The following is a 12,501-nucleotide window of genomic DNA, read 5'->3' on the forward strand; positions in this document are numbered from 1 at the left end:
AGCTGTGGCTTCATGAAATTATGAGAATTATGAGAAACTGACTGAAAAATACACAAAGGCTGGATGCACATGTGGAGATACTTTCTTTTAAACTAAGGTCCAAGCTCTTGTTTGGGGTATATTTTTAATTGATCCTAGCTGTTTTGGATGGCCTGGCCTGTATTTGTATAGCGCTTTACTTAGTCCCTATGGACACCAAAGCGCTTCACACTACATGCAGTCATCCACCCATTCACACACTGGTGATGGCAAGCTGCATTGTAGCCACAGCTGCCCTGGGGCGCACTGACAGAGGCGAGGCTGCCGGACACTGGCGCCACCGGGCTGTCAGATCAATCTTTGAACAATTTCATTTTTTAAAAGTATGTCCAAAAACGGAAATATGATATCAGCTGCCACATCATATCCCTTACATGAGATAGTCCTGAAAATGAATGAATGAATCTTTGAAGGTTAAAAAACATGAAAATAAAAAGGATATGAGTAAATAAATCTGATCATCACTGCTGTCATTTCCAGCTTTGTTTTAGGCTGCTGCCTCATCCCATTCTGTGTGGACCGTCTGAAGGATGCCAAGCACACCTGTCCTGTCTGCAAGACTGTACTGGGGGTGTATAAACGCTTATAACTCAAAGACCTGCATCAATTTATACATGGCATTTTGCAAACAAAAGACACTTACAAAAGGTCACACTCATAACGGAATAACTGATAATCTTTTGACTAATTTGCTGTTGGTGTACATATGAAACCTTTGAATATTAAAACACTGACACCAAGCAAATAACGAGCTCTGATGACTGTTTTAAGGCTGTTTAATATGTGTTTATTATTAATCTCTCAAATACATTTTCATAGTAAGACTGAATAAAGAAAGTGCTATCATGAAAATCATTTACAATCTCTCTTACTGTACCTGAACTATTTTGTTCATAGCGAGCGTTACAAGGAAGGAAGCAAATGCCCTTCTGTTTAACATTATTTCCTTCTATTAGTGATAAATTAAAACAAAAAGATTAATTCAAGCCTTTATCCAGTTATCTACAATTTTACACTTCATATTCCAATAATCTTCCATGAGACAAGTTGTCTTTACATTACAACATACTGAGAAGTGATGAGGAGCACAAGAAGAGCGAAGAAAGAGAAGCCAGCGCCTCGGACTGGAGGAGCATTGCCTGGAAAGAAATGTACAGTCACATTAGAGACCAATTATTTCTAGAACATTAGCATATCGACAGCCAGGGTGCCCATGTTTGACTTGGACCGCACACAAACCTCAACAAGTGGGCTTTTTAGAAAACTCTGAAACTGCTCGATTAGTCAGCCAGTTCTTTGTAAGCATCTTTTATCAACCTTTAATTATCAAATTCTGTATGAAGGTAGAACACTAAAAGGTTAAATGTATGCAAAACAACTGTCCATCATAAAAAATATATAAAGAAAATTTTACTATAATACACTAAATCTCAGTCTGTCTGCAAACTCCTACATGATCGGGAGTTGAGCAACTATAATGTCCACACAGGCACAGCTCAGACCCTTAAGGGTTCTTATCTACATCAGGTCTTTTGTTGTCATCATATTGCCTAGCAACCACATACCAATGGTTCCAAAGTAACCAGTTTTTAGTGTTTATGCACCTCTAACATCATATAAAAACATTGTATCATTTTCATTTCACAACAAAAGGATCTAGTCAGCCACATACTTAAAATATTCATTTTTCATATCAAGTTGTGATGTTTACACGATCAATATGTCAAGTTTCCTGTATTCATGGTGTAGTGCGTGCATGTACTAGTTTTTCTGAATTGGGATTCTCTTGTAATATGAAAATATTGATATGAAAATAATAAGTATTTACTGTATTTCAGGCTGGCATCATTAATCACGCAGATTAATGATGCAAAACCGAGTTCCCTTTCACCACCAATGTGTTTTTTTTTCTTGTCGGTGCTTCTAATGTGCGGAGGTCTCTACATATTTGTAACAAAACAGCAGGATATGACACAAAAATGTTTAAAAATGAGAAACTGAAAGATTGAATCTGCAGCTTAACATTTCATGTTTTCCTGCTTTATTTTGGCCATCTTTGCTTTATGTGCTCCTGATCAACACTTGGGCCCGATTTCCTTCCTGCTACACCCTCTTCCTGCATAAGTCTGTTCTATGTGCAGACAGTGTGCCATATTAAGTTTGAAATGTGGTACTGCTGTTTTATCTGAGGTGTTGTTCTTTGAATATTTTACCCCATGCTACCTTTTGTAATACTTACCCGTGGTGGTGCTGGATCCAGTAGTTGATTTTGTTGTTGAAGTTGTCCCCGATGTTGTCGTTGAAGCTGTCCCCGATGTTGTCGTTGAAGCTGTCCCCGATGTCGTTGATGAAGTTGTTGATGATGAGCCCGATGTAGTGGTACTGGAGTTGGTGACCGTCGGGGTGATGGTGGTGTTGGTGGGACTAGCCTTGCCTCCTGTAAGCCCCACTCCCAGAGTATTAAGATCGGACTGCAACTGTGATCTGATCCAGGTTTGCACCACTGTCACATTTTCATACAACTTCAGAACTGGGAGGTTGGTGCCAAGAAGACCTTTAATGTCACTAACAGTCAGGTTCTATGGAGAACAGAGCAGACACATTTTGTTTTCATGAGCAAATAAACACACTTACTTTATTCTTCACCAGAACAAAAAAAAAAAAACCCACTTATTTTTACAACTTATCAGGCCTGTCCAATGGTTTGAGTGAAGTAAATAAATTGAGCTATAATGCAAGACCCCGTCCAAATAAATAAATAAATAAACTGACCTGTATAACACTCTGAAGCAGCCCAGTGAAGGTCGGGAGGTCCATGCTGATATTGGAAGACACTAAATTTTGGATAAACGCAAGATCTGCACCCGCTGCAAGATGGGAAAAAATGAAAAGTACATTAACTTTCAGCTGTTTAAATGTAGTTTTTCTTTTGTGAATGTGGGTCTGTTTGCTTACGTAGGTAAGATTGTAAGAGCTGGTAAGTGGAAGCGGAGATAGAGATTGAGCGGGTCACTGGGATAAATGCTTTATAGGCGAGGGCGAACACTTCTTGCTTTTTCTCAGTGGTGCAGCTGGATATGTCCAGGGCATCGGCATTTCTGCAGGAGATAAAAACACAGGGATGGTGTGTTGAGTTTATGGAAATCATATAATTAGGGATGGGTACCGGTATGGCACCGGTTCTGACATAAACGGTAGTTACCAGACCGAAAAGCAGCGCACATTTCGGTGCTTTTTTTTCCTGAGATGTCATACACTTTGGATTCTAGCCAATCATTTTAACTTTGCAAGCGTAGTAGGCGGGCCCAGGTACGTACGTTCTTTTAGAGCAGAGCTACGGATTAAAAATGCCCAGGGCGAAGCGGTCAAAAGTCTGGCTGTACTTCACAGCAAAACATGCAAACTCAGCAGCCTGTAACAAGTGCTTTAAGCTGATACTGTGCAAAACACCTCGAGTCTGATCAAACACCTGGCGACGCATAGCGTTTTTTTAAAAGCCGAGAAATGCACCGTATTTGATAGCTTGCTGCAAGACCTCACACCGAGCAGCACATCTACTGCGGGTGTGGTGCCTGTTATCGGACCCGGAGTTAGCAACATCCCCCAAGCAAGTAGAGTCCTGGCCCCTAGCCCTGCCAGTGTAGCAGAAATGATGAGGATGATGATGGCAGCAGCAGCCGTTCTTCTCTGCGTGAGTAGCTTCATGTTGTTCGTGTGTAATTTACGTTGAGTAGGCTAACCACGTTATTAAATTGATGCATGTAAGGTGAACTAACAAACACCGTCATAGTTATATGCGGCTGTCTTCTTGTTTGATGGCAGATACTCCCTTCACCCTGGCCAAAAAGGCTAAAATGACCAAAGGAAAAGTGGAAAACAGTTAAACATGAGAGGTTTCTGGACAAAGTTTGTGTTTTTTCCATTGTTTAAGCACTGCTTCCAGCCTAGAGTGAGACCATATATGCCCTGTAGCTGCAGAAAAGGCTAACATTGTTATCTTTTTACAAAAAAACAGCTAAACATGAGAGGTTTTTGGACAAAGTTTATGTTCTTCATTCTTTAAGCACCGGTTCGAGCACCGTTTAAGCACCGGCACCGTTTCAAAAGTACCGGTTTGGCACCGGTATCGGATGAAACCTAAACGATACCCATCCCTATATAATGTTATTTACCATTAAATCAGACTTTTTTCTAGTTATCTACATAATTTAAAGATTTATGTGGGTTCACCTGCCTTTGTAAGTGCAGGATCCCTGACAGACCTTTAGCCAACATGTTCTAGTACCTTTCAGATATTACCTGCTGCTAATGTCATGTAAAAATAACCTCCAAACACACACACACTCATGCACAGTCACAGCTCTGATGCCTTACTTGATGCTTTCAACCAAAATGTTCCTGATAGCAACAACATCCAGGGCGCACAGGTTTGGTCCTCCAATGGCGTTGAGCGCCACACTGCCGAGACTGTTCCCCTTTACACTCAGATACTTGGAGATGATGGCTTTGGCCTTGATGAGGAGAACCAAGCATTGGTGAGAAGACACAAGCATGTAAAGTAAGCTCACATTCAGATTTTTTCTTCTGTTTGCTCACCAGAACCGGGTCCCACGGTCCGTTTGAAGGATCCATCAAAGAAGAGAGTGTGTCGATCTGAGTAATGTTCCACATGTTGATGTCTGCCATAGTGGCACTACGGGACATTGCTCCTAAGATCTGAACCTGATCTTCTGGGATGATGCCGCTGGCATTGTAAGCCTATAAATTTGGGAAAGTCAGAAGATATTTAGACTCAAATTTAGATAGCAAAAGCTTAAAAATGGAAGTGGTTAGTGCTGTGGACTTTGCATGCCCTCCCTGTGTCTGTGCTGGTTCTCTGGCTTCTTTCCACAGCCTAAAAACATGCATGGGGTTTGCTTGAATGGTGATTTTAAACTGACCGTAGGTCTGAATATGTGTTGCGTGTTTCTGAATGGTTCTCTGTGTTAATCCTGCCCTTCAGGAGGGGCCTAACCTGCCTCTCTATCTATGCCAGCTGGGATAGGCTCCAGGAGTTTTTTGCCACTTACCTGTCGCAACTTGCTGAGAACAATCGTTGTGTAGTTCTGTTCCTGCACCTGGTAAACGAGGGCATCCAAGTTGTCTTTCACAATGGTGGAATTGAGGCAGCTGGTGAACTGACTTATATCATAGTTTAAGGGGAATGTTAGATTAACGATAGTCACGCGGGTTATGAAACCCAAAGTGCAGTCAGTGGCTGAAACACAGAAAGAGAAACAATTTTTGGTTAAACAGTAAATTCTCTCTAGATTCTAATACATGGACCGAGCAGTTGACAGAAGGAAACCAACCTATAGATCGCTTTGACTCATCCGGAATGGACATCCTTATTGCACTCTTCAGCTCCCCGATCTTCTGACTGTCCACGTTGTTTTCCTTGAGAACACCCAGGAAGTACCTCAAGTAGTTGTTCTTTGTTTTCTGCTCACAGGAACAAAGGGAAAGAAAGAAAGGCGCATAAAGAACAAGGTTAACACTTATCAGTCCAGCAAAAAAACAGGAAACAAAATCAAAAAATATAAATGTGTGCGGTCATGTATTGCTCACAGTGTTGAAGTAATCATAGAAGGTTGAAGACATATACAGAGACAGCATCCCGAGGTCTTTCAGAGTTTGCTCTGTCCACACTGAAGGAGCTCTGGTTATCACGAAAACAGGACGGTGGTTATTTGGGGGGACACAAAGGGCCAAAAGTAAAAATGTAAATCTGCTGACAAGGAAACAAGCAAACAGGAATGAAAATCTGCCACAGCGGTGAAGCGTTTTACGTACCCAGATCTTGTGTTGCCATTAGTCATTCGAGCCTGAACAGCAGCTGCTTGAGCAGAAGTGAGGCTGGGGCAGGCTTTGAGTTTTTCCAAGATGGATGAATCTGAGTTTAGGATGTAGGATGCATCCAGGATGCAGCACATGTTTCCCAATACTGATATCGAATCTTTAGTTAAGCTTGTGTTTGTTATGCCCTTTGAAAATAAAAGAAACAGAAATTCATTTCAGCTCAAAACATTAAAGAAAACCTTAGTGTGATGACAGTTATTTCCAGTGATTTTTGCTAGATTTCATGCAATTATTAATAAATCTAATCTTTACAGCTCAAGAAGTGATGTGTGGTTCGAAGACTCACCAGGCAGCTCTTTGCATTTTCAAACAGGGCAGTCCGCAAGTAGCTGAGCGCTGGGGAGAAGACAGAGAAGTCTGCATTTCCCAGCTCTGTGAAATAGGCCCTGCAGCTGCCCTGCGGCACCAGTGAGTAACTGCAAGAGGAAACACAAGTGTGACAAGCTGTAGCATCCACCATTCAGCTTTAATTCAGAACAAACAAACAGGATTCTTACTCATAATACAGCAGAACATCTGGAGGGTAGAGGTTGAAGCTGGCAGCATCGTCTTTAATGTAAGTGTACATGCAGGTCAGCTGTTGATTAAAAAAAAAGTCAAAATAATTAGCACCTTGTATCGTCCTTGTTTATGACAGAGAACATGTGTAAGAAAGCTCCATGATTTGTTGAATGGTGACGGATTATTGTAATTTTGCCTTCTTCACCAAAGATAGAAGTCTGCAGTTTAATCACATCCTGGTTGCTTGATGTAAAATCCACTGTGGTGGCGTGCAGAGGCAACGCTGCAAAAATTGCACCTTTGTCCGAAATTGTAGTACCCTGTTATATACGGTGTAATCTACATAACACTGGGCATGTATATATTGTTTTAAGTGTGTTTTCAACAATTGTTAGTTACTCATTTGATGTCTGATATGTTCACTTTTTAACATTTGAGCAGATATGAAGGACTCTTGGGAGATTTTAAATATCCCATAAATGCCTTGAATACTGTACCTGAGACTCCACTAGATTAACCTTCCTGCTGCCTGACCTCCGACAGGCTTTGATCAGGTTCTTGACTTGCCCATTGCCAATCTTCCTCACTCCAGTGCATGTGAACCCTTGAAGCACAGAGGATGACAAACTACACACACACACACACACATGCACACTGTTAGCTCTACTCAAACCCATTTGCAGGTTGTTTTGATTGATCTCCCAGACTGATTGGAACTCACTTGTTTGGACCTCCCAGCTGTGCGGAGGCGCTCTCTGTAGCTAACGACTCAAAGAACAATTCAGCCTAACAAAATAATTTTAAAAAAAGAGTCTGTAATAACAGGCATGTAGCACAACACGTCAATAAAAACTAAGCTGAGGGTTTCATCTTCTACCTGCTGCCGTTTCCATTTCTTTCTGTTGAGTTTGGTGATAACGTCGTTGCTACTGGAGAAGCCCACCAGCAGGGATCGAGGGATCTCAGTGGCCAGGTCATCGGGAACATTCTGGATCACTTGCACGTTGCTGGTGTTCACTGATATGATCTGAGAGAAGATGGGAAGCATTGTGAGTTAACTCTCTGTGGAGAGCTTTCTATCTTCACTCGAAGCAGCTGATGGAAGTGTGCAGTTCAAATCATGCTCAAGTTATAGATTTGCATGAAATCTGTCTGACTGACTGATAGAGTGAAAGGGTAAACAGGACAGTGAAACCAGCGTTTGTAATAGTGGGTTGTGGTTAGGTGTACAACTACCCAGAAAAACGGTAAACCTTTAGTTGTCTGAGCTGTCCCCTTCCCATGTGTTTTTTCTTTCTATTTTTGTGGAGTTTGTGGGCTACTTAAACAAAACCAGCTTCACTGATTCATCGTTGAATGAAGGCTGTAACAGAAAACCTGTCATACCTGACTGACAAAGACCTGCTGGATGATCTGAGGACCAGAAAGGAGGTTTGCCACCAGTGAAGAAGTTTGGGAGGCACTTATCAGCTGATTACCGGAGATGCTCGAGAACACTCTGGAAGGTACACCAATGATGAGAGTGCCCAGACTTATCAGCGACGATGAGCTGTTGATCTGGTGGAATGGAAAAGGATGGAAGCAGCACATGCATAAGAGAGCATGACCACAAAGATGACTTGAATTTTTCTAAAGTCAGGATTCAGTCTAAAATCTGCTACCTGTATCACGCCTGAAGACAGGAGAGACTGGATGATGGCCTTGGCCTGACCTTCGCTCCAGCCCGTCACAGTGGAGAGAGTGCTGATGGAGTTTATTAAGTCCTGGGGTTTGATTGAGTTGATCTGATTCAGCGACATGCCGGTGCTTTGGTTGCCGAGGGCAGAAATGACTGTGGAGTCAATGTTCTGACCAAAGGTACCTGCCAAAGCAGCAGTGACCTTCACACGTGAGAGAAAAACTTTGTCAGTAGAGTCAAATTTATGTCTACAGTGTAAATATTCTGGGGAACAAAACTTTATTCTGTTAATAAAAGGAGAGCTTAGTGCTCTTTTATTCATCTTTCCATTTCACCCTTCCTAAAATCACATACCCCAGAACAAAGAGCTCTACACCACTCTAAATAATAAACACCAGATTCAAAACAGGAGCCTGCAAGTGAAACTAAACCCACTTTTATGTGGGTGACAAATTTAAGGAAATAATAAACAACTTTTTACCAGGATACCAGGCAACATGCTGAATATCTAAAAGACTGAAATCTTATAACATTCATGTCTATTTGACCATACAAAGACACCTATACTGTATTCAGTGTAGGTATGTGCATTTCTTAAGTTAGGTTTTAGCAGCAGATTGCACACATAACTGTTTTTCTTTTCTTTAAATGTTAGTGTCTTACTTGTGGGTCCAGGTTCGTACAGAGAACTGTGAGATTCTTCAGAACTATCAAACTGTCGCTTGGACTCAGTTGGGTAAATGCTGGACCAGGAGCGACACACCGAAACAAGATAGGAAGGCTGCAAAGAAGGTTAAACAACACTTACAGAAAAATGCAGGATTTGTGACTGGAGAACGCAACATATTGTATAGATTTAAACTCACAGTAAGGGGTTGAAGTTGCTGTCCTGTTGATATAGAAGGGTGGTGTAGTAGTTTGTCAGGTTTGCAGGTAAGACAGAGGTGTTGAAAAGAGCGATGTTCTGAAGGTTCACTGTGAAGACCTGAATGACCTGCAGGGAGGGGAGAAAAGCATGTCTGTAGGTCATGAAATTGTCAACTGTTTTTTTGCTGCATTTAAATCCAAGTAGAAAAAAAAATGAGCGTCAGTTCAAAATTTCCGCCAATGTTGATTCTTTACCGACTCAGATCCAAATGTTGAAAGATCGTCCCGAGTGAGGAAAGAGACGAAAGACCCGATGTACTGAGCAAACCAAGCTGTGGAATTCAGTTGTGGGTTGCTGGGGAAGTAACACTTTGGGTTTGAGGCTAGAAAAAAAAGATGTTAACAATAAACACTAATGATAATGATCAAAAGAAATAAAACTACAATCTATAGTCATTTTACTCCAGCGTAGCCTATTTTTAATTGCTGTGAATTCTTGAAGTCAAATGTAGAAATTAAGCAAAAAAAATGCTGCCCATAACAAACTGTTACTACAGTAGCTGGGAGAGTTTACTGGAATTAACATTGTTATCCAACAGTCTGCTGATTGGTCCATGAAATATAAGCAAATATAATTTCCTTAAAGTTAAGGTTATCATTAACTGTCCTGTTTTTTTAGTTATTTAAAATCCCAAAATATTAAAGCAAGACAAAGTTAGAAAACATAAAATCTTTGAACCTTATTAGGAACGATGACGGGGACAAACATCAGTGAAAGATTGCTGCTATCTTGCTTTTAATGTATTTATGCTGTATGCGTACTATACCATGTGTATGTGAATAATATAATAAAATCATATAAAATCATATTTTTAAAGAAAATGACTGTAAAGTAAAAGTAAAGGGTAAGTAACTGCCAAAGAAAAAGGGTTTTATCTTCATAAAGATTACATTGTGCTTAAAATGTACATGTTTAGTAATAAATAATTATTTAATACATTTAATAGATGCTTGCTCAGCTTTTCCTTGGCAATTGAACATCTACCAGTGACAGCGAAAGAGCTAATTACTTTATATGTGTATGGTTGTCTGAGCTCTTTGTTATCATGTTAATGGTTTGCTTCTTTCTCAGGCATGACTGCAGCAAGGCCAGAGAGTGGCAACGTTGGCTAATATCAGCAAACATATACTGTATCCTCTTAATTCACATTACTGAGTGTACTGACTTTGTTCTACTGTTACACACAGTTAAGTATTAGGTATATACACATATATCCAAAGCACAGCAATCTGTGGTGCTGCAAAATGAAGGGAAACTGAAAAAAATTGCAATTCCCTGAATTTTGTATACAACTCAGTTTCCCTTTTAATTTAAATTGTACTCAGGCAGTTGTGTTTTTAGCTGACATGTGGTTGCTGTTCAGTTTCATGTAGAATATCTTTTGATCAATGTCTTTTTTTTTCTACTTAAACTAGCATCCCACTTGATCCTTGACCTGGGCATGCTTGAAAGACTTACTTGAGCCGACGTAAAGGTAAGTCCTGATGGCGTTGTACACGTCTCCCCTCACAAAGTCAGCAGTAGTGTAGTTGTATACCCCAAGGACTGAGACACTGAAACACAACAAATCTAAATCAGAACCCAAAACAAAGAAACATATAAAGCAGGATTTAGTGCTGTAGTAAAACACACAGTTTTTGGAAGGCCAGGCAGGAGGTGCTGTTTATGACACTGGGACTGATCAGGCTCTTTGTGAGGAAGGGCAAGTAGTTCTTGAGGCGACGGTCAAACCAAGCGTTGACCTCCGACGTTTGGGTGCTGTTGAGGGCCACGGGCCAGACGCAGGGCAGGATGGAGCGCCTCACCGCATCCGGCAGAGACTCCTGGAGGCAATGCACAGATTAATGTGTTTAATCATTACATTGTGTTTGCATTTCTGCGTGTGCATGTGCCTTGGGCTACGTACAGTTTCTAGAAACTGTGGTGTCTGGCTGTAGCTGTTTAAGAGCATGCAGAGCTGTGCGTCGTTGTCGACAACATTAGGACGTTGTAGGTAATTCCCAAGCTCTGATGGAGGGATGGAATTTATGATCTAGAAGATTAGAAGACATAAATTAAGACATTCTCCTCTTGTTTCATCATATTATATACTCCTGATATCTTTCAAGTCAACACACCAGATGCATTCTGTCAGGAGGCATGAGCGACAGGAAGGTGGTGAGGTTGGGAAACTGGAAACCCATGAAAGATTGCTCCAGGAAACCATAGAAACTGGTGTTGTAGCTGTCACCGTAGCAGCGGAGAGGTGTTGGACCTAGAGGAAAAGGTGGAGACACAAACTAGGTTATAATATTGGAACTTTGCCTCATGCTTTGTTAGGCCATGTGGAATAAAATAAATAAATAAAGCTTCACTTGTTGCTGTATTCACATAAAAAGTCACAAACATACATGTTTAATTAATAAATGACAAGAGCGAGCTTAGGAGGAAATACATTGCCTGACTCCTCCCTCTTTTTCACAAGGCTGGCAGCCATTATGTTAAGAAATGTGAATGGGCTAGTTGCTTACTGGAATGTTACAGCATTCCTTCATCCAACAAAAAAATTTAAAGCCGAGTTTACTGGTTTCCTGTGTTAGCTTTACCTCTGAGGGTTTGGAGGATTTGATCATAGACTTTCTGCTGTGTGTCTGTGCTGAGCGTTGAGATAGTCATGTTCAGGTTCAGTACACTGAAACATAAAAAAATGCAAAGGTTTTCGTCAAAAATTTATTTGCTTTTCAGTCAAATTGCTTAAATCCGTCCATAGTTTGTTGCTTGAAGCTTTATGCTCACCCCTGCTTCTCAATATTGCAGCTCCTTCCCGCCAGTATTCCAAAGTAAGATGCAACTTGTCCTGGTGAAAGTTGTACCAGCAGAGGTGGCAGCCGGGAGGTAAGCCACACATATACCTCTGCATCACTCACCGAAGGAAGGGAGAGGTTTGCACGATCAAACACAACCTGCAACATGGCTGACCTCACGACTGAAGGGAACGCGTCTTCATGAGCCTGCAGAAAAAAAACAAAAGCAGCTCATGTTTTTTAGATGTAACAGGTGTAACAGGACCCTCTTCAGCCTCTGTGTGAGAAGACTAACCAGAAAAATGTTAGAGTTTACCATCATTGCTAACATAAACACAAAACGTATGAATGATTTACATTTGATGATCAGATAAACTTAGCTTGACTTTAATTCTAGTATCATCAAAACACACCAGGTGACTTTATAACATGATGTATGCTCACCAGGATAACAGGTGAGAAATTATCAAAGAAGGCAGCCAGAAACTGGTCAGGCACATATTTCATCACCATGTTGACTTGCTCAGAAGTTGTGAGCTGGCCAGGTGTTGCGGACACCTCGGCTAGCTGTCTGACCGTGAGCTGTGACAAGGCATCCATCTGCATATGCAAACACACATGTTGTCAGTGACAGTTGTTGTTATGACAGAGGGAACCCCCCCCACAAGAAAACA

At 41.1% G+C, this 12,501-nt stretch overlaps 1 protein-coding gene across 1 annotated transcript in view; it reads right to left on the minus strand.

The window, feature by feature from the left end:
- Nucleotides 1-799: 799 nt before the first annotated feature.
- The window catches only part of LOC102080602 (uncharacterized), a 34,530-nt gene continuing 22,828 nt past the window's right edge, over nt 800-12,501 (minus strand). Inside the window, exons 39-65 of the mRNA XM_019360249.2 lie at nt 12,272-12,427; nt 11,820-12,034; nt 11,630-11,715; nt 11,162-11,298; nt 10,951-11,076; nt 10,677-10,867; nt 10,503-10,597; nt 9,239-9,366; nt 8,983-9,110; nt 8,780-8,897; nt 8,100-8,318; nt 7,825-7,995; nt 7,316-7,465; nt 7,160-7,224; nt 6,936-7,065; nt 6,435-6,514; nt 6,224-6,353; nt 5,872-6,062; nt 5,647-5,737; nt 5,391-5,520; nt 5,109-5,296; nt 4,636-4,797; nt 4,414-4,550; nt 2,995-3,137; nt 2,812-2,906; nt 2,279-2,618; nt 800-1,178 (exon numbers count right to left, since the gene is read on the minus strand). Of these exons, the coding sequence (XP_019215794.1) occupies nt 1,093-1,178; nt 2,279-2,618; nt 2,812-2,906; nt 2,995-3,137; nt 4,414-4,550; nt 4,636-4,797; nt 5,109-5,296; nt 5,391-5,520; nt 5,647-5,737; nt 5,872-6,062; nt 6,224-6,353; nt 6,435-6,514; nt 6,936-7,065; nt 7,160-7,224; nt 7,316-7,465; nt 7,825-7,995; nt 8,100-8,318; nt 8,780-8,897; nt 8,983-9,110; nt 9,239-9,366; nt 10,503-10,597; nt 10,677-10,867; nt 10,951-11,076; nt 11,162-11,298; nt 11,630-11,715; nt 11,820-12,034; nt 12,272-12,427 (3,888 nt within the window). The 3' untranslated portion in view covers nt 800-1,092. The remainder of the gene's footprint in view (nt 1,179-2,278; nt 2,619-2,811; nt 2,907-2,994; nt 3,138-4,413; nt 4,551-4,635; nt 4,798-5,108; nt 5,297-5,390; nt 5,521-5,646; nt 5,738-5,871; nt 6,063-6,223; nt 6,354-6,434; nt 6,515-6,935; nt 7,066-7,159; nt 7,225-7,315; nt 7,466-7,824; nt 7,996-8,099; nt 8,319-8,779; nt 8,898-8,982; nt 9,111-9,238; nt 9,367-10,502; nt 10,598-10,676; nt 10,868-10,950; nt 11,077-11,161; nt 11,299-11,629; nt 11,716-11,819; nt 12,035-12,271; nt 12,428-12,501) is intronic.

The sequence above is a fragment of the Oreochromis niloticus genome, linkage group LG6, assembly GCF_001858045.2.
Source record: "Oreochromis niloticus isolate F11D_XX linkage group LG6, O_niloticus_UMD_NMBU, whole genome shotgun sequence".
NCBI classification, from domain to species: Eukaryota; Metazoa; Chordata; class Actinopteri; order Cichliformes; family Cichlidae; genus Oreochromis; species Oreochromis niloticus.